The 24,444-nt window shown below is 53.0% G+C and overlaps 1 protein-coding gene across 2 annotated transcripts in view; it reads left to right on the top strand.

Moving 5' to 3' along the window:
• The first annotated feature begins 4,748 nt into the window (after window positions 1–4,748).
• The window catches only part of BMP7 (bone morphogenetic protein 7), an 88,622-nt gene continuing 68,926 nt past the window's right edge, over window positions 4,749–24,444 (top strand). Inside the window, exon 1 of one of the 2 annotated variants that reach the window (XM_059407282.1) lies at window positions 4,749–5,757. In XM_059407282.1, the coding sequence (XP_059263265.1) occupies window positions 5,340–5,757 (418 nt within the window). In that variant the 5' untranslated portion in view covers window positions 4,749–5,339. The remainder of the gene's footprint in view (window positions 5,758–24,444) is intronic. The other variant, XM_059407281.1, reaches the window with a different exon arrangement.

Here is a 24,444-nt window from a genome sequence, read left to right as displayed (position 1 = left end):
TAAACGAGTTTGAGTCTGAATCCCCAGGGCAATGGAAGATTGGCATGGGAAGCAAAATTTCGTTACAGGTGTGCCAAAATAATTTCCTCTCCAGGGTAAGTGGACACACACGAGGATTTGCATGGGAAGATTTTATTTTATTATCTTTAAAAAGATTTTATTTATTTATTTGACAGAGAGAGATCACAAGTAGGCAGAGAGGCAGGCAGAGAGAGAGGAGGAAGCAGGCAGCCTGCTGAGCAGAGAGCCCAATGCAGGATCATGACCTGAGCCGAAGGCAGAGGCTTAACCCACTGAGCCACCCAGGTGCCCCACACGGGAGGATTTTAAAGCCTGTGCATGAGGAAGCTCTTGGGCTCTTACTCCATGCTGGTGTCCGAGGCCCAGGTCATCAGATCTTGGCCAGAGGGGTGAAAAGTGGGACCAGCTCCCAGACTGCCTTGGCTAGGGAGGGGGCCCCCAGGGAGCCCCTTGGCCTGCTGAACTTCTTCCAGGCCAGAAGGTACCATGTACCACGGTGAAGATGAGCTCCCTACCTCTCGCTGAACGTGAATGTGAGGGCGGCAGGATTCCCTTCTTTTTTATTGCCTTCCAGATGTATGCTGACTCGGGCAAAATCGCTTAGGCAAGATGTGACTGGTGATGTATGAAATGAAAACTCCTTGCCCGGTGCTGGGAGGCCAGTGAGCGTGGGGTAGGGACACTCGGCTGGGCTGGCCAGATACAATGAGACCCCTCACATTTCCAGGCTGTCTTTCAGCCAGGCGAAGCCGGCCCCAGGTGTGGAGCAGACTAGGGCAGATCGGGTTACGGCGGGCCGGGGAGTCCAGCGCTGGGTGTCCAGCTCTGGGAACCACAACTGGGGTGGGGGCTGGGGCGCTGGCTGCTGGGAAATGAGAGAGGCCCCAGGGAGGGAGGCTCCTGGGCCCTGGATGGCAGGGGAGGGCTGTTGGGGGACAATGAGGGGGTCAGAATGCAAGCCCTGCGCTTTCATCTCCATTATGGGCTCCCGCTCTGCTCTCCTGCTCTCACCCCTCACCCCTGCTCTGGGTCTCATAGTCGGGATAAATGTACCCTTCTCTGCTTGGCCCAAAAGCAGACCATCATGAAGAATTGTGTTATTTTTAACTTAGAAGGCTTTCCTGTTAACATATTTTCCTTTTCATCCAGATGGTAACACACATTGATCAAATGCTTTCTCTGTGCCCCAGGCACTTTGTAAAGCCCTTGATGTGAATTGATTTAACTTCCAAATCCTCCTGGCAGCCCTGGGAGAAAAGGGACCCTAGGAGATGGGTGCTAATAGGCTCCCATTATACAGATGGGGGAACTGAGCTCAGAGAGAGTTTCACTGTCTGAGATACGAGTCCAGGTGGCAGGCCTGGGTGTGAAACCAGACGGACAGGCTTCCAGCACCAGGCTGCTAACTCCCACCCGACTTTCTCTAAACAAACTCAAAGAGTTTGCCGGTGTCATCACACGTGTCTTGAAGCAGCATCGGATGTCTTCCCAGCCAGACAGTTCTTGCCTGTTTGTCTGCATCCATCCATCCGTTCAGTGGTCAAGCAAGCCTTCCCTGAGGGCCTGCGGCAGTGCTGGGCACTCTTGGTAGGGGTGGGGGGCAGGGATGAGAAGAGAAAATAGGACACCCCCTCCCCCCCCACAGCATGGATTGCAGCAAAGATAAGCCTAAATGAGGTTGTGAGAATTCAGAGGGAACCTTATCTTGCTCAGGCCTTGGATATGGAGAAATGTTTTCTCTCCATCTTGCATGAGAAAAGATGGCATCCCAGAGAGAAGGTCTAGGGGTGAGGGGTCTGGGAGACACCTCAGCCGGTGCCTACCTAGGAGGTGCTCAGCCAACAGTGCTCTGTAGGTATTGGCTCTGCTTCTGTGGTTCACTCAATGGGTACTTACTGAGCACCTGCTGTGTGCCAGGCTCCCTTGGGCTCAGGATGCAAGGTAATGGGGGGGATAATCCTTGCTTCAGGGCGTACCTGTGGTTGAGGGGAGACAGGGTAGATGCTGGCCAACCAGTTGTTTTCATATGTAAATTAGCAGCACCAGTACCTGCTGCCCCTTCCCCCTCCCTCCAATGCCTGTCAACCCCCCCCCCCCCCCCCCCCCCCCCCCGCACCTCCCCCCTTTGCCCAGACTTGAGAGTGGATTGCAAAGCAGAGAAGGTTGCTGCTTTCTGGAAGAGAGAGCAACCCCGCTTCATCCCAGCTGGTGCTGGAAGTGCGCAGAGCAGTCCCAGGGACTTTGCCCCTGGAAGGCCAGCCCTGGGGCCAGTCTGGGGTCCCATCCCTGACCTGCAGGGCCCGCTGCTCGCTCTGCCTAGGATACCTGTCCCTGGGAAAGCTGTCTCCCCTCAGCCTTCCAGGACTCAGGTCCGTGGCGTCCCCTCCAGGAGAACCCCTTCCCACTTCCCACCTCCCCTCCCTCACCCTGCTGATTTCCCGTCTTCATCACAGGCCTAGAGGGTCTGGGTTGCACCCTCAGCAGCAGACATGGGAGGCCGGCCGGCACCCCTCGGGCTGCCCCCGCAGGTTCCTGTGTTAGCTTCCCAGGCCCCATGACGCCGGCCTGAGTCTTTCTTCCCTGCCCCTCCCGTGACCCCCATGCTGCCGGGCTCTAGCGGCTGAGCAGACGGCTGAGCGGACCGCCTCCTTCCCCGAGAGAATCAAGGGAATCGAGGGACAGCACTGCCACCCCTCCCGATGAAGCTTCCTGCTTTGTCTCCCCTGGAGTGAATGGAACTTCGTCCGGCCGGAGGCAGCAGCGAGGGCTCCCTCACCACGCACGGTGCTGGGCACCGGAATGGGCCCCAGAATTTGCAGGGCCCCGTGCGAAAGGAAAGCGGGGGCCCTCTGTTCACAGAGGAGGAAGAGCGGCGATACTGAAGCATGAGCATAGAAAGCCGAGTGTGACACCCTTCGGAGCGTGGAGACCGGGGCGTCTAGGTGGGTGTTAGCCCGTGAAGCCCACTCTGCCTGCCACCCAGAAAGGACCGTGCCAAGTTCTGCCGAGGAGCTCACTGAGAAAGGGCGGGTGGTGGGGGCTTTCAGACAGCCTCAGCTGGCAGGTGGCCAGGGGGCTCGGGACCTGTTTTATCTGGAAGTTACTGGGGTCTCAGTAACAGGGCGGGAAGACGTGATAGGAATGGCTCTGACCCGCAAGCTCACATGGCTCTTCTCGCCTGGCTTCTGGGCTCGCCTCTCCAGCCACGTGGGCCCTCAAGCTGCCACCTTGTCCCAAAGGCCCCAGGGGGCCGCATGGCAGAACCACCGCTGCTCCAGAAAACCCTAGAAGACCAGGTTTATCTTTACCAATCCTGGAGCTTTCCCCCATCCCCTTAGCCACACTGCCCCCACCAACACTTGTCTCCCCAGCTCAGCTCTTTCTCTTTCATCCCAAACTGCCCGTGGGGCCCCTGCATCTAGCCCGTCATCTGGGAACCCTGAGCTTGTGGGTTTGCCTCTTCAGGTCAGCGCCAGGAGGGGAAGGCGGCAAGGCTGAACCTGTACCCAAGGCCTCACGTGTGTTCTGGGGGAAGAGCTATTTTGCTCCCATTTTTACAGAAGAAGGAATGGGGCTCCTGAAGAACAGTGATTCACCTGAGGTCTCAGAGACATTCCCCTACGCAGTGCCCATGCCCAGTGTGCGCTGGGCTCCAAGGGGCTGGGCAGGGCCGCAGGATGAATGAGTGCTGGGAGGGAGATAGAGAGGCCGGCTGGGGAGGTGCCAGGCCCAGCCCCTCAGAGGTGGCCTGGAGGGATGCAAGGGGGGCTGGGGGCTCCTGCGACACTGCCTGCCAGGGGCTGATGGGGACGGGCATACCCAAGGGTGGGCTGGGGACAGGGTATGTAGGCTCCCGCTGAGGAGTGCTTGGAAATAAGCAGGGCCCACAAGGTGTGTGTGTGTGGTGGGGGGGGGGGGGAATCCAGCAGTCCACACAATTTCAGTCATTTCTACTAATTTTGCAGTCCCAGATGCTACGGGGACTTGGGTTCAAGGCGCTGCGGTTGCATAGGAGACTGACAAAAACTCGGCCTGCGCCCCTGCGCCTCTGCGCCTGCCCCTGGGGGGTTCCTCCGTTTCCAGTGGGACACAGGACGGTAAGGAAGGCACGAATAACTCAAAGAGTAATTCCAGCCGGTGAGGGAAGTTAAAGCAAATAAAACAAATGTGTGTATGGGTGAGGAGGGGAGGCGACCTTCTCTCTCCTGGTCTGGGAGGAGGGGGCACCCGAGTGGCACGTGGAGGTGGAGGGCTGGCCGGCGCAGGTGGAGGCGGGAGGGGTTAAGTGGAAGGGATAGAATTCCGGGCAGAACGAAAGGCAAGTGCAAAGACAAGCTAGCGGTAAGTTCTGGGAGGCGCGGAGGGGTCCGCGTGTTTGCAGTAAATGGAGCGGTAGTGGTGCAAAGGGAGGAGAGGGACTTGGGGTCACCTCCTCCGGGAAGCCTTCTCCGATTGCTGCCCTGCCTCCGCACTCCTTCAGCTTCTTTCCCTCGGCCAGAAACGAATCCCACGGGTACCACTCAGGCCTCCTCCCCGTCCCGACGATGAGTCCCGAGAGGGTCGGGCGGGCTCGGATTCCTCCCTCCGCATCCCCGCGGTGTTCAGCCCGGCGCTGGGCACCCTGTGGGCACTCGGTAAATATTTGTGGAGCGCACTAGGAGGAATGAATGAACCCATTGGGCGCAGCCGGGGGGAGGGCGGGGCCGAGGGCAGGTGGGAGGCCGCGGGCTCGGGAGGGGCCCCTGGAAGCCCGTCCTCCTCCTCCTCCTCCCAGGCCCCAGCGCGTACCAGCCTGGTGCTTCGGAGGCGGCCTGTCGTGCGATCAGGGGCGCGCGCGGCTGGGAGAGCGACTCGGGGCCCCTGCTTTCCGCGCGGGAGTTCGGAAGAGAGTGGGTCGTCGCCGCCCGAGGGCGAGAGCGCGAGCGGAGCGGGAGGAAGGAGCGCTCGCTAGCCTACCGCCTCGCTGCCTCCCCGGCGCTCGCTCTCCCGGCTCCTAGGTTTGCTGGCTGCTCCTCCCACCCGCGCCCGCCTCCTTGCTCGCTCACTCGCTCGCTCGCTCCAGCCGGTTTCTAAGCCCCGCGGTGCGCCCGGGCCACTGCCGGGCGAGGGGCCCCGGGGCTATCGCCGAGCAGGGGGCGGGGGTCCGGGCAGAGCGCAGCCGGCCGGGGAGGGGCCATGTCTGGCGCGGGCGCAGCGGGGCCCGTCTGCAGCAAGTGACCGAGCGGCGTGGACGGCCGCCTGCCCGCCTCCGCCACCTGGGGCGGCGCGGGCCCCGCTGCCGGGTGCCCGGAGCCCGGGTCGCGCGTAGAGCCGGCGCGATGCACGTGCGCTCGCTGCGCGCCGCGGCGCCCCACGGCTTCGTGGCGCTCTGGGCGCCCCTGTTCCTGCTGCGCTCCGCCTTGGCCGACTTCAGCCTGGACAACGAGGTGCACTCGAGCTTCATCCACCGGCGCCTCCGCAGCCAGGAGCGGCGGGAGATGCAGCGCGAGATCCTCTCTATCTTGGGCTTGCCCCATCGCCCGCGCCCCCACCTCCAGGGCAAGCACAACTCGGCGCCCATGTTCATGCTGGACCTGTACAATGCCATGGCGGTGGAGGAGGGCGGCGGGCCCGACGGCCAGGGCTTCTCCTACCCGTACAAGGCCGTCTTCAGTACCCAGGGCCCCCCTCTGGCCAGCCTGCAAGATAGCCACTTCCTCACCGACGCCGACATGGTCATGAGCTTCGTCAACCTCGGTGAGTGAGGGCAGGAGGGCGGGGAGCGCCTCGGTCAGGAGGCGCTTCGGGACCGGGAGGGGGCCGCTTCTTACATCCAGCCCGCCCATCTTTACACTCCGGGGCCGTTTGCAAAACCGCAGTGCCTGGCCAAGGGTGTCCTACTCCCAAGCCCCAGGGGACCCCAAGCTGAGCGCGCCCCAGGTAGGGCGAGCCGGGCTCGTTTGGCCTGTGGGAGTTCCACGGAGGAAAGGGCTGATCCGAAGCCCCCTCCGGGTTAAGTCGGCGGCCGCACCTCTGGGGCTGGAGGCGCCGGGCCGGCCGCGGCTCAGTTCAAAGCGCGGGGCTGGGTCATGTGAGCTGTGCCGGGCCCGCGCGGCCCCTGCTACCTGGATTGAAAGGGCCCTGCTGGGCGAAGCTGCCTTCCCGCCCTTTCGGGGCCCCTCTCAGCCCTGTCTGGACCTGGCTTCGCAGGCGTCGCGCCCCCTTCCCCGCCCGGGCCAGCCCTACCTGTCCCCTCGCGGTGCGCCCGCCTTAGCGTGCCGCGCGCCGTCAGTGTCTCCGGGCCCCTCTCCTTGCGACCGGGCGCCCTCCTGCCCCCACCCCCCAACCTCCGGCTCTCAGCTCTCCTGGCTGGGGCTGGGGAAGAAACGGTGCCATTGGGAGCTTTCTATTTTAAATATTTAATGATAGGTCCCAGGCGGGCAGAATCCATTTTCAGCGTTTATCACGTGTGGCGCGCAAACCACGGTTTTCGGCAATGGAGTGGCGCGGGATCCCGGAGCAGACTCTGCCGGGGGCGGATGGGGGGAACCTGGCTCACTCCCCGAGCCACAAGGGTCCCGGGGACCTGGGGCTGGCGCTACAGCGGGGGCGCGGTGGCTCCTCCTCCCTCCGCGCACGCACATTCACCACACTTGCTCTAACTAACCCCCGGCAGCGCGCTGTAGGACTGATGGTCAAATATTTGGTTTCCGAGATAACACGCCCCGATAGCGCTGTTTCCTGAGCCCATTTCATTCTACGTGTGTAACTTGCTGCGAAAATCCGAACGGAGTCGAGACAGCAAACTCACGCCCATGGGCGCCGCGTTAACAGCGCCAGGATATTGAAGCCCCCAGCTGGGGGGCTTAGGGCGTGGGTGGGGGCGCTGGTAAGCCAGGGATCAATCCCAAGGCTTCCAGCCCCAGATAAGGCCCGCTGGTGCCCGGGTCGCCATTGTCTGCCCTTAATAATAGCCAAGAATCAAATAGTGCAACGGGTTTCAGAGAGCAGGGGGTGGGAGGGTTAGATGCCAAAATAACTTCAAGAAAGTTTAAATTACACTAAGCAGCCAGCTAGAAGGAGGCAGCGCCGTGTGTCCCGATTTAGAACAATCTCTAAGATGTATGAGGTGGAAAAAAGCAAGGTGCAGATCTGGGAGGTTATGTATGTGCTTGCAGATGATCTGTTCCCACTGGAAGAAGGCACCGTGAACTGGAAATAGATTTGACTGGGGCTGGGGCTTGGGAGTGGGAGCTGGGGTCTGATTTCTGATTTTTCATGGTTTGCACTTTTGTCTGTGATTTTTTTTTTTCACAATGTGTATTTATGACCTATACCAGAAACTGAAGAAAAATTCCAAATCTGTATCTGTGTATCTATGTGTATGTGTGTGTGTAAATTAAAGCAGGGCTCTGTAGCTGTCCTGAAGCCCATGGTCCCCCCCCCCCCCCCCCAGCCGCCCCCCCCAGGCCCTTTCTCTGCTGAGGGATTTATGGTATCTTCTGTTCTTTTGGGTACCCGTGACTCCTAGTGAATGCAGTAGGTCCCAGTGGTGGCCTTCAGAGACAGGCTGGGGTCATTAAAAAGGCATTGGTAAGGCCTGGCTTCTGCTAACCCAGGGCAGAAAAGCACCCTGCTTCTATGGACCAGCAATGTGGTCAGGACTTCCTCCCCCTGCCAGCGCCCCACCCCCAGCCCAGAGCAGGAGAAGGAAGGTTGCTGACTGGGTACCTCTGGGAACCTTGGGGCAGCGCTGTTGGCTCCCCCTTGATGGTGGGAGCAAGCCGGGACTTGTTTGGGAAGGCCACAGCTGGGTGGTTCTCCTCCTTCGGCTGTGCACACACCTTTCAACCCGTTACCCCCGTTTCTTTCATCTTGAAAGGACAAAGACCAGCTTGTCTGAGCCTCTTAATCAGTTCGGCTGGCTTTGGGCTTTGTGGGACAGTCCTGACTTTCTCAGGTCTTGCTTTCTGGAACATCACTCCAAATTAGATGGCGCAGTGGCTTTTAACAGAGCGCGCTGACCTTGTTTTCTTTCCCTCGCCGTCCCTAAAACTCGAGGTAATTAGTTGGGGGAAGACCTGGCCTGCCGTTTGGCAAGACTGCCTGCAGATCCTTTAAGGGGGGGCCTTTCATTTCTGCTCAGCACAAGCGCAGGAGGAGTAAACTGCCTGTCCCCTCCATTCTGTCCAGGGCTGGGGAGTTTCTTCATAGGAGGGGCCTGGGGTGGGGGTGGCAGTGGGGGTGGAGGGGAGTGTGTAGGAGACCAAGGAAGACCAAGGAAGCGAAGTTTGCTGAGGAAGCACACTGTTTTTCCTTGGGTTGCAAATCATAATTGATCTGTAACATACAAAGTTTTCTAAAAGTGCATTTAGTCTCACACTTTATCCAATTATAAGAAAATGTCATTCGTCCCTATCAGATCATCACTTGGTAACCCTCGCAGGGGCCCTGGGGCGACTTAGTGGGGGGCTGCTGGCTCTCTCCACTGCCCCCCCTCCTCCCTCCATTGCACACCGATGCTGTCCTGCCATGCTTGGGGGACCTCTGACCAGATCCTGAAGGCTTTTGCAGACCTGGTGCGTTGATTCTTTCTTCTGTCTGCAGCCAAACTGGTTTTTGTTCCTCTAAGTCGTTCTCCTTGGAATTCAAGCTTTCTGCCAGGCTGAGTGGGATCTAAACTAGAGAGGGAGCTAGAGGAGGACAAAACCAGATGCCCCAGCTTCTGACAAAGACCAGCCTGTCCGATGAAGCCCTGTGTTGACGCTAGCTGAGTTACGGAGGGGGACCCACATCATCTGAGCCGGGGCCCCTTCGGTTCAATGGCGAGATTTGCAAACTGCTTTGGATTAACAAGCCCCCGACTCTTCTGTGTGGACTTAATTTTGGAATTCGAAACAGGCTACCCCCTCTGAAATTGTCCCCAGGCAATGTGAGTTCTGCAGACCGAATCCGCCAGAGCCCCCTACCACTTTTCCCCCCTCTGGAGAAATCCAGCAGCTCTTTTTTGGAATCTTCAAAAAGCAGCCGGCTGGCATTCGGGGTGTGTTGACGCGTGTTCCTCTCTGGCCCAGGTTATGAAAGAACCAAATTTGTTTTAATCTTCGAAGTTCAATTAAAAAAAAAAAAAAGTTGGAAACCAGTCATTATCAGACTCCGTGTATAAAAGTGGCTTTTGTTAACGTAGCTGGGGAGCAGGGAGAAGGCTGTGTAGTTTTTGCTTTAGACCGTCTGGCTGTCCGTTTTGTTGACAAGTGTTTGGCATGAAGATCTCTCCTCTTGCCCCTTAAGAACAGGCCCTACCACTGTAGAGTATTAGAAAAAGATTCTGTTACAGTTTAAAAATTTCCTTCAGGGAGTGCTTCGTGAAAGGAGCACGGGGCCACAGGCATTTGCAGCTGTAACCTGGCTTGTGTTAAAATTTGGAAGGGGCTGTTCCACATTCCAGCACTTGGAGCAACGGCCCTCACTGGTAAGCAGCCAGAGGTTAATACAGATGTCACACAGGCTTCCCCTGCTTGCTTGCTTGCTGCAGAGTGCCTACGCTCCAGCGAAGAGAGCCCCAACAGCTGTGTTTTTAGCAACCCTTTCAAAATCACTTCTTTCAAACCTCATTTTCCTGGTTCTTAAATCAAAGATCTTCTCCACACACCCCCTCCCCCTGGACCCCGCCTTTTCCCAAGGATATATCTGACCCAGATTTGAACTTTGTTGATCTTCTTTGTACTTCCCTTCTGGAATCGAAGCAGGTTGAGGCCGAGCCCTGGATGCCAGCCTATGGGGCTATTTTTGGTTTTTATTCCAAGGGCTCTCATTCGGTTGTGGAGCGGTGGAGCGGTCTACCCGAGGTGTAAGGGAGGTGGCCCAGGTAAAGCTCGATTTCTGGGCAGTAAAGGGACAATTCTGTGAATGCCCAGAGAGAAACGAGCCGCGGTCCGGGCCCTTTCATCGCCTAGTAGGGCTATCAAACCTCGGCGAGATAAACACAGCTGGTGTCCCATCCCCTGACCCGCCGGGATGCCTGCGATATGAGCGAATGTCACATGCCTACTGCACTCAGAGGCGAGTGATGACTTCATTCCGGGGAGAGTCCCATCTAACTTGATTGATCACCCCTATCGCTTTAATATCTTTTTTTCCCTGTTGGGTAAGGTCATCTTTGGCCCCTTGCAAGAATCGGCGTGTCCTAACCCTTCCCCAGTCCCCACCCTCCGCGGCCTGCCCTTCCGTTTTGCGGGATGAACATGTAGCCTGGAGAGCCCGAAGGGCTGGCCGTGTTAATTTTTTGGCCATCACTCTTCAGACCTAGCTGGGGGCTGTCGACACAGTGTTTCTGGCAGGCTGCTGCGACGCTTCGCCGTCATGCGCGCTGGCAGTGTCTCCGGGGTTAGGGCGCAGGCGGGGATGTGTGGGACCTGTCATGTCATTGTCAGAAGGAATGCGAGGATTAGCCTCTAAAACGGGGTGGTGGGAGAGCGCCGCAGCTGTGTACACTTATTATAAAAGACTTAAGTCCCACTGGTAAAATCAATATATTGAGTTGCACGACCCTCTGCTTTTAATTAGTTTGAATCAAATGCGCCGGTGCCATTTTGCCTCCTCTCGCCTTCATGGGGTGAGGAAATACCAATATTTACATAGAAACTGTTAATTTGTGGTGAAAATGATAACACATTTAGCTCCACACGCCGGAACTGCTCGGACTGGATGGATCCCAGAGCAGCGTGGCGTTGTGGGGTGACGTCCCTGGGGCGCGGGAGCAGGGGCGGGAGCTCCAGGAATGCGGGTCCCTGGGGCCCCGGGGGCCGCGCGCGTGCGCGCAGGTGGGCACATCCGTGGGCGAGGTGCCTTAGCGGGGCTGGGCTTCTAAGCAAAGAGCCGATTCTTGCATTGCGAGCCAGAAACGTTGGGATTCATCCACATCTTCTCCAAGCTTCCCTCCGAAGCATTCTTACAAAATCGTTAGGCGGGCACTTGCCTTTTTGGTCGTTTCCAGTCCTCGCGCCCAGCATGCTGGGTCTTTTGTACCGGGCAGCTCAAGGCATAGTGCTTTATTCCAGAGCTTCAGATGTTTTCTTTCCAATTCCTGAAACAGTTTATAGAGGAAGGGGGGGGGGGGTTCTTTGCGCTGCAAACCATCCCGTGTCTGACGAGGGCCATTATGTGAACCGTTGTGAACCGTTTGGTATTAGCTATGTGTTCAGCTGCAGTTGAGATCCGCGTTTTGCAGGGACCGGCATTTGACAAAATACTATTTGACCAAAATGTGACTTGGTATTTCTTAATATGGAACAGATATTTTGCAGTTAACCTTCCCCGGCGAGAGACTGTGCGAACCCAGCGTCCCAGTTGGGACCAGCAACGGTGCTGCCGCTGTGCATTCTGCCCCCCAACCCCCAGGGGAGTGTTTATGATTTGGGGGGATATGAGGGGCGCATGAAGTTTGACACTTGTGAGCAGCTCCGAGAAGCATGTGCGATGTGTCCTTTCAACATTTGTGGCAGAAGGCATTGTTGGGAGCTGCGCAAAGCCTTTGCTGATCCGTGTGGAGTGGATTGAATTAATGACAACTCGGAGAGCCCCAGTTTTAGGGTAATTGCTTTATTGTTTTGGAGCCAGGGTGCTTATAATCCGGTTCCTGTACAAACATGTTTAACGTGTGTTAATGCATTTCCAAACCAGAGCCTCTCAGCACAACCCTGCTTTCCATTAATTGATGTCGGTAGCATGGTACAGTATTTCAAAGGGCTGGCCAAGTATAAACTGTGTTTCCAATTTCCTTCCTTTCCTGTGTTTGGAATGCCAATGTTAATTTGTTCCCATGCAGGAGAGGGGGCTGCCAACTGCGGCTTTCTATAAAGGGCTTCACAGTGAAGGCTTCCAGCCCTCGCTGATGCTTGGGGCTGCCTGGCCAAGTTTCCTGACACTTTGCAGCTAATTCTGGGTGATATATGGAGTGGGGGGTTGGGGGCTTCACCGCCGTGTAACGGAAGTTCTCGGTGACAGCTGAGGGTGTGACTTGGCGAGGGAAAATGGACCAGCATCCACAGCGGTTCTCTTTTGACACAGCTTAAACCCATGTGTCTGTTTCCACTGTGGGTGCCTATTAGCTGTGTCACCTTGAACCAGTTTCTTAACATCTCTGAGTGGGTCTCCTCTTTTTATAAAGGTGGATAATAATTCCCTCCTTCGTGGAGCCTCATAAAGACAAAAAAATTGTATCATGTTTGCTCGCACACAGTAGGAGCACAATAGACAGTGGCTCCTGTTTTATGGTGGTGACCGCATCACTAATTGCTTTGCTGTATCAGTCCAGATGTTAGGGTTTTTTAAAAAAAGATTTTATTTACTAATTTGACAGAGAGAGAGAGATCACAAGTAGGAGGAGAGGCAGGAGGAGACAGAGGAGGAAGCAGGCTCCCCGCCGAGCAGAGAGCCCGATGCGGGGCTCGATCCCAGGACCTTGAGATCACAGCCTGATTCAAAACCCGGAGTCTGACTCAACCTACTGAGTCACCTGGGTGCCCCAAATATCAGTTTTTAAATACCTAACCATAAAGTATTGAGATGAAGCCACCCATGTTATTTTAAAGATGTCTAGAAAACGACCCCCCAAAGGCGTGTGTGTGTGTGTGTGTGTGTGTGTGTGTGTATGTTTGCACACACACATTTCCTTCTTTCAGAGGTCCTTGAAATTTGACTGAGAAGACTCAACTTATTTGAGGATAGAGTAATAGAGTATAAAGCGGACTCTTTCTCTTGCTTTTAGCATCTATGGCTATCTAAAAATTTTATTCCGAGGCGAGCTGAGACTCGGTGAGGGGTATCCAGGAACTCTCTGTACTATCTTGCAACTTTTCTCTAAGTCAAAAATTATTCCAAAATAAAAAGTTTTAATTTTTAAAAAAGCACATGATTGAAGTATTTCTTCCCACCCCTTCTGGAAGATGGTCAAAGTACAAATTGTCTTTTCCTTCAAGGGAGTGACAAGCCCAAAGCATTCATTAACAGGACAGCACAGCCTTTGCCGCTCTTTATTGGAGCAGGTGCAAGACTGCCCCCCACTCCCCCAGCTGGGATGGGGCCACGACAAAGCCCTGTGTCCATGCCCTACGTTGAGAAGCCTCTGGAGACCCAGGCACGAAAGAGAATGTCTCCAGGGCCCCAAGACGAGGGGTGGGCTTAATCACTCAAGGCTTCCCGTAAATTCCCTTCAGCTCTTTCTGTACTGTTTGAAAAACCTGACTCGGTGAGTATTAGGTTTCCCTGCATCTTTGAGGTCACGTGTTGTTCTTTCACATCTTTATCTCCCCAGAGTAGCTTTCAAGTTCCAATCCTTTGTTGTCTGGCTTAATTAAATTTGGCCGTGAATAAAAACTTGCAGTGTTTCCAAAATTGAGGACTTGCATGTTTTTAAGCCTCCGAGTTCGGCCTGTACTGTCTTGTAAGGCCGGCCTCTCTCTTGCTTTCATGTAGTTGGAAAAAAGAAAAAAATGGTAAACACTTAGCATGACGGTCGGCTTTGACTGGTTCTATCGTGGTCCCAGTGCCCATCTGCCCGGGGATTTAACCTTGCCCACCGAGGCCAGCGAGGGACTGTGTGGTCTCACTGACTTGTGTTTGGCCTTTGATAAAGGACTCCTTTCTTGACTACTTTTTCAGACACTCTTGTTATCCCATTGTTGCCAAATACTCATGGCACAGTGCTCGGATGTGGGCTGCTCGTGTGCATGAGTGAGTTGAAGGTGTTCTAATGCAGCGTCTTCTAAATGCTTTTTGATTTCATGTCCCCACCAGTAAATCTCTTGGTCCACACCCTAAATAGAAATAAATCCTACTGTTTTAGTACATATATATATATATATATATTTTTTTTTTACCTTAAAAAACAGACTAAAATATACATGTGAGGAGATAAAAACAATATAAGATTCTGACAATCGTTAATACACATTTCAACTAATTGATCATTACTAATTAGTATGACATGACGCTTTTAATGAACAAGACATGTTTCATTTTGTTGTCACAAATTCATTAATGTTATGCGATAGACTTTAATGTCTTTCAGAATCATGGTTCAGCCATGGGGGATCAGCGAGCTAAAGGTCTGGTCCTGCATTTTGATTATTTTCATCCTTCATGTGTCTATTTGGATTAAGTGAAGTCCTCACGTGGTTAACAGAAACCCCCACAATCTTGGCGGGGGAGAGGGTAAACCCACAGAGGTTGGTTCTCTCGTATGAAGTTATGGCTCCATCCCTGGTTGGTAGGGGCTCTGCACTTTGGTCAGGTGGGAGGTGCTCAGGTTCCCTGGCTGATGGGGATGACCCTGTCTCCAGTGTCACCAGTTACTGTGTCAGAGGGAAAGTCTCTGAATTGTGCCTGGGCTTTTAAAATTTCCACCTGGAGGGGAATGCCCCACTTGTGCTCCCATTTCATTGGTCAGAGGTAGTCACGGGGTCACACCGGAAGGAAGGTTGGCGGGAAACTACAATGCTAAGCACCAGAAGGAGCCCGGGAGATGGCCCCAGGGCCCGCCGTCTCCAGGAAGAACATGGAACTTGTTGGCCTCAACAAGATCCTCTCTTTTCAGTTTCATTCACAGTTACACAGCTCGGCTGCTCATTTCCACCTTCCCCGTTGGCCATCGGTCCTTGACATTTCCTTAATTGTGCTTGTAATATTTTCCCCATCTCCCAGCGGACCCCTCTAGCCTCCCTCAAATGCTCGCACCCCATTTTGGAGACCAATGTTTCTAGAAGTTTCTGCATCACTGAGGTGTTCACACGGTTCAACAAGGGTAACCACGCCTCTCTATCCCCACTTGTAAATGACTCGCTTCTTTGGGACTTGTCTTTCAGCAAAAGCGTGCTTCAGCCTGAGAGTCTGGTTCCCGACCCTGAGAATTAAAGAGGATGCCTCTGGGGTCCTGGCTGGGGAGGTGCTTGTCCTGGCCGGGTTTCTGTGGGTCCTGCAGGTGACTGCTGTGGTGTGAAGTCTTGCCCTGAATGGGACTGCTCCCTTTTCTTCCTGAGCCTCAGAGGCAATTTGTACTGGGGTGGAATGTCGCATGGTTGACTCTAGAGACTGAATTCACAGAGTCCTTCATCACCTAAAGGCATTGCTGGAATAAATCAGAGTGATAAAGTGGAGGGTTGAGATCTTCTTGTAGCAGCAGGGGATTTACGATACCCTCCTTATTGGGCTTCTCATTGAATTCTCTCAGCTGTCTGCAACGCAAGTGGTTTCATTCCCATTTTAGGGAGGAGACGGAAGGGGCTCCAAAACTTGCTTAGCTAGGAAGGGGTGGGTTGACATTTGAATTCAGCTCTTGCTGAATGTAAAGCCATACAGTCTTTCCTCCTGGCCCCATGGAAGTATGTGCATGGGGCGGGGGACACACAGGAGAGAGGTGTTGAGGCCACCTAAGCCCACACCGAGCCCTTGACATTGTGACTTGGAGCACTGAAGGTGGATACAGAGATGAGCAGTGTGGACCTTTCTTCCGCTATCCATCCTGCTTACGATAACCCCTCCTTCTCCATCTCTATGACTTCAAACAATTGTCAGGGCCCAGGGTCCTGAGTACCACGTACTGGGGCTCCTCTATGCCTCACATGCTCCTCCGATGCGGGAAATCCCAGAGGTAGCTAGAGATGGGTAGTTTATGTGATCTCAAGAGGAACCAGAGACTAGAGATTGGTCGTTTAATAGTAATACCTCAAGGCACTGGAGAACAGACCATGAAGGTACCAGAATAAATATTGCATAGTTTGTAATAGTATGAAATCACCCACAGTCTAAATGTCCATGAGCAGGGGTTTGGAGAAATAGATTTGTATTAAACTTATTTATGAGTTTATAATAAACCAGAAGGGAATCAAAAGTCTTCTTTCTTATGTATCAATACCGATTCAAAACAATGTCAAGAGGGAGGAAGCAAGTTGCAGAAGGATGTTTAAGGTGTAACCATTTTTCACTGTGTCAAAACACACACTCAGGACGGCACCTGATAATATTCTATGTCCTTAGTGGTTCCGTACACAGTTAGTTTCATGCGGGAAACATACCAGGGGCTGCTGGACTCACACCAGCTGCCTCTGGGGAGGGGGACAGAGGAGGGCGAGAATGCGATTGGGGAGAAATTTTAAGTAAACTGACTGTTCCCTTCAGGTTTTCCTTCCCTTAATAAGAAACCATTAGGAAGTACACTGTGGTATCCTGGATCAGTTCTTGGAACAGAACATGGACAGCTGTGGAAAAACTGGTGCAATCTGAAAAACAATGTGGAGTTTAGTTACTAGTAAGGAGAAACGAACACTGATGTTCATTTCTCCGCTTTGACAAGTGTCCCATGGCCTTAGGGGGGGTGTTGGCGCTGGGGCAACCTGCTGAGTACCAGCAGGGTGCTCTGGGACTCTGCACTGTCTTTGCAACGTTTCCGTAAATCTGAAACGATTCTAAAAGAAAAAGTTTATCACAAAGGAAGCAACCAGGTTATTAACTCTTGTTAATTCTCAGCTGCGGTACCTGAATATTTGTTGCATTTTCTTCCGTGTTCTTCTTTGTGATTACATTTTTTCCCAAGTCCAAGGTACCCGGAAAGCCTCCCAGAGACCCAGTCTGGGAGTGTGTTCAGGGTCTCATGCCCCAAGGACCAATAACTCATCAATCTCCAGCCCCACAAGAGCGACGGGGACTCAGCTGGCGAGTGAAAACCCCAAGCAGCCGTGCCTCGAGACCTTTAAAACTCTTTCTGCCCCGTTCATAAGATGCCCCGTGTGAGGCAGACATTCATTTATGAGCACGAGAGACAGGGCGGGGAGGTCGTGTCAGGTCTTTCGGTTTTCCTCCCGGTCCTGAACTTTGTAAAATGCCCCCCACCATCTTCCCCTCTCTCAGGTTCCACTGTCTGACTGACTTGACCTAACATTTGCTGAAAGAGAAGCCCTTAAAAATGGCAGTGGGGCCCCCAAACCTTCCCGGGCTAGTAAACGTTTATAGGGTAGAGGCACCAGTTGGTCATTTCCTTTAGGAGGAAACAATAAATGAAGCGACTTGCCTTATACCAACTTGAACCCTGAGCTCCTTGTCGTCTTAATATGCTTGGTGGTGGTGATGGGGGGGGGATGGGAAAGAGGTTCCAGAAGTTTCTGGTTCTCTTGTGGCTCAGCCCAAGAACTGGGAAATGCCTTTTCTAGGTAGTTTAGGGCAGAGTTTCCCAGCCTTGACACGCCTCCGTTTTTAGCCAGACCAGTTCTCCGTTGTGAGAGCTGTCCTGTGTGTTACAAGATGTTGGGCAGTATCCCAGGCTCCTACCCGCCAGATGCCAGGGGCACCCCAAGCCAACGCCGTGAGAGCCAAGAACGTTTCCCAACATTGTCAGTGTCCCCCTGCCCTGGGGTGAAGGGGGGGCAGGGAGCAAAATTGCCCCCAGTGGTGAACCGCTGGTTTAATGTAGCTTTCCTCCAAGTTGGAAATTGATTTGAGAGCCTTTGGTTCAAACCATTGGTACATGGCAATAACTGGGGGAAGCCGGCTTTTCTAGATGAATGGATTATTTTCCGGTTGAAAGGAACACAGATTGCAATCAGAATGTGAGCCTTCTGCTGGGACACAGTGCGGCCTGGGTTTGCAACATTCTAGGGACAGAGATGGAGGTCACATCTCTACAGAGCAGCATCACCTCCTGGGAACCAGAACAGTCTTCCAGTGCCTTTTGCCCCATGATACTAAAAGGTTATGAAACACACTCACCAAAGTGGTTTCTCTTTTTTTGTCCCTTGGGAGGAATTAGGGCAAAAACCTCTCTTACCTGGCCTCCTCTGTCTGCAGGTAATTTACCGGGGGTGGTGGGGAGCACAGAAGCCACGTGTTGCCATGGCCATGGCCACCGTAGCTCTCTCCAGACCTGCTTCCAGCAGTGAAAGCTGCTGGCTTTAGATCACGGTCCACAAGCCAAATTTGAACCTCCGTCTGTGTTTGCACAGCCTGGGAGCAAGACTGGTTTTTATGTAATTTTTTAAAGGATGATAAATGATCAAAAGAAGAATACTAGTTCACGACATTTGAAAGTTAGATGAAATTCAAATTCCAGCTTCTGTAAGGCTTGACTGGGGACATGAGCACTGATGTATTGTTGGTGTCTGCTTTCCCCCTGTGGCGGGAGTGGGGTCACTGCCACAGAGTCTGTGCTCTCCAGAGCCTTGGAATACTTCCTATCTGGTGGGTTACGGAGGTCAGCCCGCGGCGCCTGGGGAGCTCAGTCGGTTCAGTGTCTACCTTTGGCTCAGGTCATGATCTGGGGGTCCTGGGATCCAGCCCCATGTCAGGCCCCTGCTAGGCAGGGAGTCTACTCCTCCCTCTCCATTTGACCCTCCCTCTGCTCGATCTCTCTCTCTCTCTCACAAAGATAAAATAAAATCTTAAAAAAAAAAAAAAGTTTGCTGACCTTTCGACTGTCCGTACCCTCTACCTGGGAAGGGATAAAAATGAAAAAATCCCGAGTGTTACCCACCCCCTCTTTGTCGCTCTGCAGATGATCAGCGACACAATGCACCGTCTGTCCTGCTGGCCATGCAGAGGGGCTCCTCCTCGCTTGAGGAAACTCTGATTTACGCAGATTGCTTCTCTGATGGCTTCTCGGCCTCTGGACTGGGAGGTGTGCACCGTGAATCCCTATGAAGGCGCTTTTAGGCTCCCCCTAAATTTGCTTGGTCCTTGTAGCCTGCTCTCCACACCCCACCTCCCCAGTTCTCCTCAGACATCTCAGGTGGTAGTTAGGACCAGCTCTGGGTCAGAACCTTTTGAGTCTAAATCCCACTTCTGCCCCTTGTAGCTTCGTGAGCTTGGGCGGGTGATAATACTGTGCGTGACCGTTTCCTCTTCTGGGTCAGTAGCGGGGCCTGGCTCCTGGGCAGCTGTGGGGGGTCCCCAGTGCGGAGGCAGGAGGAGAGCCAGGCACGGTGCCCGAGGGATGTGAGGTGCCCAGGACCCTTACTGCCGACAGTGATGTGGTCACTCCTAGTGGGGGCAGCTCCTCTGGGCATTCTGGGCAGGGGACGCCACCGGCTCCTTCTGGGGGTGACAGCGGGGTGTGCGTGTGTCCCCCACGCTGAGCTCTGCAGGGCTGGGGTCTGCCGCTAGCTGTGTAGCCCACAGAGAGGCGGGAAACTTGACGGTGCTCACAGGAAACGATCAAACCGGGAAGCTGGTTCCCTTAGGACAAGTCCTGCTATCCAAGCAAGTTGCCTCTGGCTGGTTCCAATCTGTATTTATCGATGCAGGTTTGAAGGAAACACCAAACCATCATCAGACCTGGCACCAGCTCAGGCCACCAGCAACCCCTCAGATGTACGCACTTACTGTGGGCACGCCCACTCTTCATGAATTAATGAAAAATTCACCGTAAAATTGCACCTGTATTTGGTTTTTGATTTTTATTTTTGGAACTCCATTGATATAGAATTCCATGGGGTGGCATTTCCTGTGTCCCCTCATTTTTTGATCTGAATACCTGACATTTCTCCTTTTTAAGGGAGGGCCTCTCCACAGCAGCCGCTCTAGCATGATTCCCACCTTTGTTACTACGCATGAGGAGAGGGGAGGTCAGGGAAGACCAGCCACTCGCCCAGCTTTGGGGACAGTGTGTGACCTCAGGCGGGTCACTGGAAGCACCGCAGCGCTCAGGGCCTCAGTTTCTGCCTCAGTCAGCTTGGACCAGAATAGAGTACCTTACCCTGGGGGGCTTAAAGCCCAGACATGTATTTCCCCACAGTGCAGGAGGCTGGAGGTCTGAGTTGGGTTTGTCTCTTTCCCTGGCTTGTGGACCCGCTGCGAGCATCCTCGCAAGGCGGGGAGCTGGAGCTCCCACCTCTTCCTCTTCCCGTGGGGACACTGGCTCCGGCAGGGGACCTCAACCCTCATGACCTCATCTAAACCTCGTATCTCCTGAAGACTCATCTCTTAGTCCCATCATTTTGGGCTTAGGGCTCCAGCAGGTGAATTTGGGGGCCCAGTTCAGTCCCTAGCAGTGTCCCTGTAAGGTGGGGTGGCTCAGACCTTGGGGCCTGTGGGACCAGCCCAGATAGTAACAGGGAGCTCTCAGCAAATGGGGGCCCCTCCCGGGGGCTGCCTTTGGAGCACTCTTCTAGGCCCTTCCGTGAGCCTGAGCAAGGTGATGGGTGAGCCCCTGATATGCTGACGGGTCTGCAGGCAGCAGCTGTCCGGGATGCCTGTGAATCCCTCTCCCAACCCTGCTCGGGGCCCTCCTGTGTGAGACTGCATATTTGTAGGTGACTTCACATTTTAAAAATTATACTTTTTTTACTCAACTCCCGTTACAGATTTTTTAAAAGGTGCATTTATTTATTTATTAAGATGTTATTTATTCGAGAGGGAGAGTGAGTGAGAGCAAGCGAATATGCAAGTTGGGGGAGGGGCAGAGAGAGGGAGAAGCAGACTCCCCGCTGAGCAGGGAGCAGGACATTGAGCCCGATCCCACGACCCTGAGATCATGACCTCAGCCAAAACCAAGAGCCAGACGCTCAACCACGGAGCCCCCCAGGTGCCCACCCGCCCCCCTCCTTCCACTTCACAGGTTTTGACAAGAGGCATGGGCGTTTGAAAAAAAGTGTGATGTTGCTGTCACCTCTTCCAAGGGAGCTAGGCTGAAGGCAGTGCACAGAAGTTGAGCAGAGTGAAAATTATCCTTGAAATCCCTTAAGAAGCCACACCAGAAATACACACACTGTGTCTTTGGGCGAAGACCCGGGGCCAGTTTTCCTGCTTCCATTGCACATGAGGGGAAGTGCTTGGTTAAGGTTCAGGGCCCATCATGGACTCAAATACTTATCTTTAACTACTGGCACCGCCCTCAAGGACAGTGGATGCTTCGAGGTCTATGCTTCCCAAAGCTGTCTCCCTGCTTCAGTGGAAAGGAATGATGTCTCATTTAGAACTTGTTCTAAGTCATAGAACACCTGCCTATCAGTGGGTTCAGTTTAAAAACATGTCATTATCTCCCATAACAGTAAGAAATGAGGGAGGTGATGCCAAGTGTGGGGTAGTAGCTCAGTGATAATCACTCAGGTATATGTGAAATGTATGCCTTACCTTCAACCATCCTCAAAGTCCTCATGCCCATTACTTCATGGTTACAAAATGGCTGCTATAGCCCCAGACATCACATCCTCACACAATTTCATGTTCAAGGCAGGAAAAAGGGGATAGGTTCAAAGAGCTCTCCTGGATTGCCTAGCTCTTCATTTCCTACAAGCCTCTAAAAAACTTCTCTTTAAGTCCCATGAACCCAGCTGGTTCCTAAGGCCAGCTTTTGCTGCAAAGGAGGGTGGGAACGTATGAAACTGGCCTCTGGCCAATACAATGGGAGGCGGGAGAGGGAAAAGTGGGTTGGAAGTGGTTGTGGGGTAGCCACTTTCAGATTATTTGAATTGTTTCTCTTTGTTGTCCTTGCCCATGTGCTACATAGTTTGATTTACAGAAGTTATTTGCACGTGTGATTTTGCTCCTCTATGTGACAGAAAGGGAGGGGCCCTAAGCTGGTTTCTGGTCTCCAAATAATAGTGCGGCGTGCTGACGTGAGTTCAGACCCTCTGCAGCTCACCAAGACACTTGAGCTTCTCTTTAAACTCAAACCTGTAAGTCAGTACAGCTTCAGTCCTCAGAGGACTCTACCCCGCAGCCAATTGTTTGCAGAAAACAAACTTTATCAGCTCATCCCTCCTGATCTCCTTAGACAAGGGGCCAAAGTATTTGAAAAGACCTAAGAAGGTCAGGAGTCACTGTGCCCTGGGAGGAAGCAGAGGCTGGGCTGGGCTTGGTCTGAGCTTGGCTTGGGGGACAGGTGGCTCCTGTTTCCCTCTGGGTAGAGAACGAATAGATCAAGATACTCAAGGCATCGGAATAATCTGTGTCACATTGTTTGCTAGGCGAGGGTGGGGAGCTGCTGGAGATGGGGAGGCCTGCCTGTCCTAGTGGAACCCTGTGTGTACGCTGAGAGCCCGAAACAACTTATTTCCAGGAGGTGGGCTCTGGGCGCCTGGGTTGTTTCTGCTAGTTTGCAAGAGACTAAGGTGTGAGGATCTGAATACATCCTTAGGTACAGAATTGAGGATCGGCGGAAAAGGAGGCAGAAGATATTTTTAGGGATTACTTTTGGGCAGCGAGGGTAACAGAATTCTTTGGTTGGGGGCAAAATAAGTCTATTCAAACTAGCTTCAATGAAAAAAAAAAAAAAAAAAAAAGGAAATCAATGCATCCCCAAACCTGTGGGCAGGATGCGCCGGCAACTTGCTAGTCTGTAGAGAGTCCAAGTGTTATTCTCTCTGTGTCCCTCATCTGTCCCTGCACAGCCCCCTCCTGCCTCTCTGCCCCACTGGGTTCCTCTGCTCCCCTGCTGATTGGCAGAAAGAAGGCCACCCACGGCACCTTGTAATTACAGCTATCTGGCTAGCCACACAGTTGCTTTCCCAGCAGGTTGGAATGGCCACAAGGATGCTGTCCTAACCAGTGAGACATAAGAGGAAATTTGCTAGGGGAGGAATGGGGTAGGAGGTGGTTCATCTGAAAAATATTTTGCTTCCAGATGAGTGACAGCTGAGCAAACAGAACTCTCTGTGCTCTTCGTCTTCTTTTTTTTTCTGCCTTGAATGTGGTTCTGTGAAGATGTGATGTTTGGAGTCATGGCAGCTGTCTTGTGATCATGAGGCAACATGTAAATATCAACATGTAGATAATGGCAGAGCCAGAGACAGAAGAAACTTGGGTTTTTGATGACACGACTGACCTACTTCACCCAATTAAAATTTCTGGGAGAGACTCTTTGACACCTTGAATCACATGTTCATGCATGTATCAGTTGGGTCTAGAAGGTGGGTCACACTACATAACTAAGATAGCTGGGAGTCAGCTTCTGCTCCCTTGTGGCTGGGTCGGAGAGGGGTTGGAGATGGTATCAACTATTCAATTAGAGCTTTGTTAACCGTCGTGATAATAATCTAAGTCGGTGACATGTGTCAGGGGCTTACTGTGGGCCAAGCATCCCCATTCTCTTTACCTAAATTAACGTAGTGAATTTTCATGAAAACCATTTCAGATGGGGACCGTTCTTATCCTTCCTGTTTTATAGACCAGAGAAACTGAGCACAGAGAAGTAGCTGGTCCAGGATACACAACCAGGAAGTGAATTTAAATTTGGAGGTCCGCTTTCTGAGCCCTGCCTCTTAAACTTGATCCTGAAGTGCTCCTCGGGCTCAAAAGATGGGTGTGGAGCAGGTCAGTAAACAGCAGGTCATTTGTGAGGGCAGGAGGAGGCCACAGAACTCTGTTCTAGGGATCATCCCCCATTTCTTTCCTTTTTTTAAAAACAAAATTAATTAATTAATTATTTTGACTGAGAGAGAGCACACAAATAGTCAGAGAGGGAGAGCAGACTCCCTGCTGAGCAGAGAGCCCGATGCGGGACTCGATCCCGGGACCCTGAGATCATGATCTGAGCCGAAGGCGGAGGCTTAACCCACTGAGCCACCCAGGCACCCCATCATCCCCCATTTCTTTGATGATCAGTGTTTCTGAAACCCAAATGTCTTAAAATTGATAGAGATGCTTTGCCCCCAAGAGCTGCCATGACATTAATCACGGCTCTTACAATAGAGGGCATATGGTGACAAATACTTCTTGTGTTGAACGGAAGGGGAACAGAGCCAGCCCATGTTTACTGTGAACATGGTTTATTGACATGGAAACAGGACGGGCACAGAACGGCGCTCGAAGCCAAAAGCAGAGCACAATCGGCTCCTAGGACCCCTGGCGTCTTCCCGGAGGGTGACCGCTGTCCTAACTTCTAATGGCCTAGATTTAGTCTTGTCTGTTTTTAAACTTCATATACATTGAATTGTGCAAATTCTCTTAAGTCACTACTGGTCGTTTCCAGTGATTTGTAAGATGATCCCACTTCGAACTGTTTTTCCACTCTGTAAGTCGTCAGCATCTCTACTGACCACGTGTCAGAGATTTCCAAGCCATTCTTCGGTTTTTGATGATGGATTCTCCTTCCCTTACCGGAAATGGGTTCAGGGGACAACAGTGTGGTTTTGAGGATGTTTTGGTAGTTCAGCTTGGGAATCCCAGCTCAGCTTGTTGAAAATTCGAAGATCGGGGCATCTGACTGGCTTGGTCCGTGGAGCCTGTGACTCTTGATCTTGGAGTCATGAGTTTGAGGCCCTCGTTGAGTATAGCGATTACTTAAAAATAAACCAAAAAAAAAAAAAAAGGCGGGGGGGCTCCTGGGTGGCTCAGTGGGTTAAGCTGCTGCCTTCAGTTCAGGTCATGATCTCAGGGTCCTGGGATCGAGTCCCGCATCGGGCTCTCTGCTCAGCGGGGAGCCTGCTTCCTCCTCTCTCTCTCTGCCTGCCTCTCTGC

This window comes from Mustela nigripes, chromosome 7 (assembly GCF_022355385.1).
Source record: "Mustela nigripes isolate SB6536 chromosome 7, MUSNIG.SB6536, whole genome shotgun sequence".
Lineage (NCBI taxonomy): Eukaryota > Metazoa > Chordata > Mammalia > Carnivora > Mustelidae > Mustela > Mustela nigripes.
Note: the sequence above shows the minus strand (reverse complement) of the source record. Positions and strands in the feature narration are given on the sequence as shown.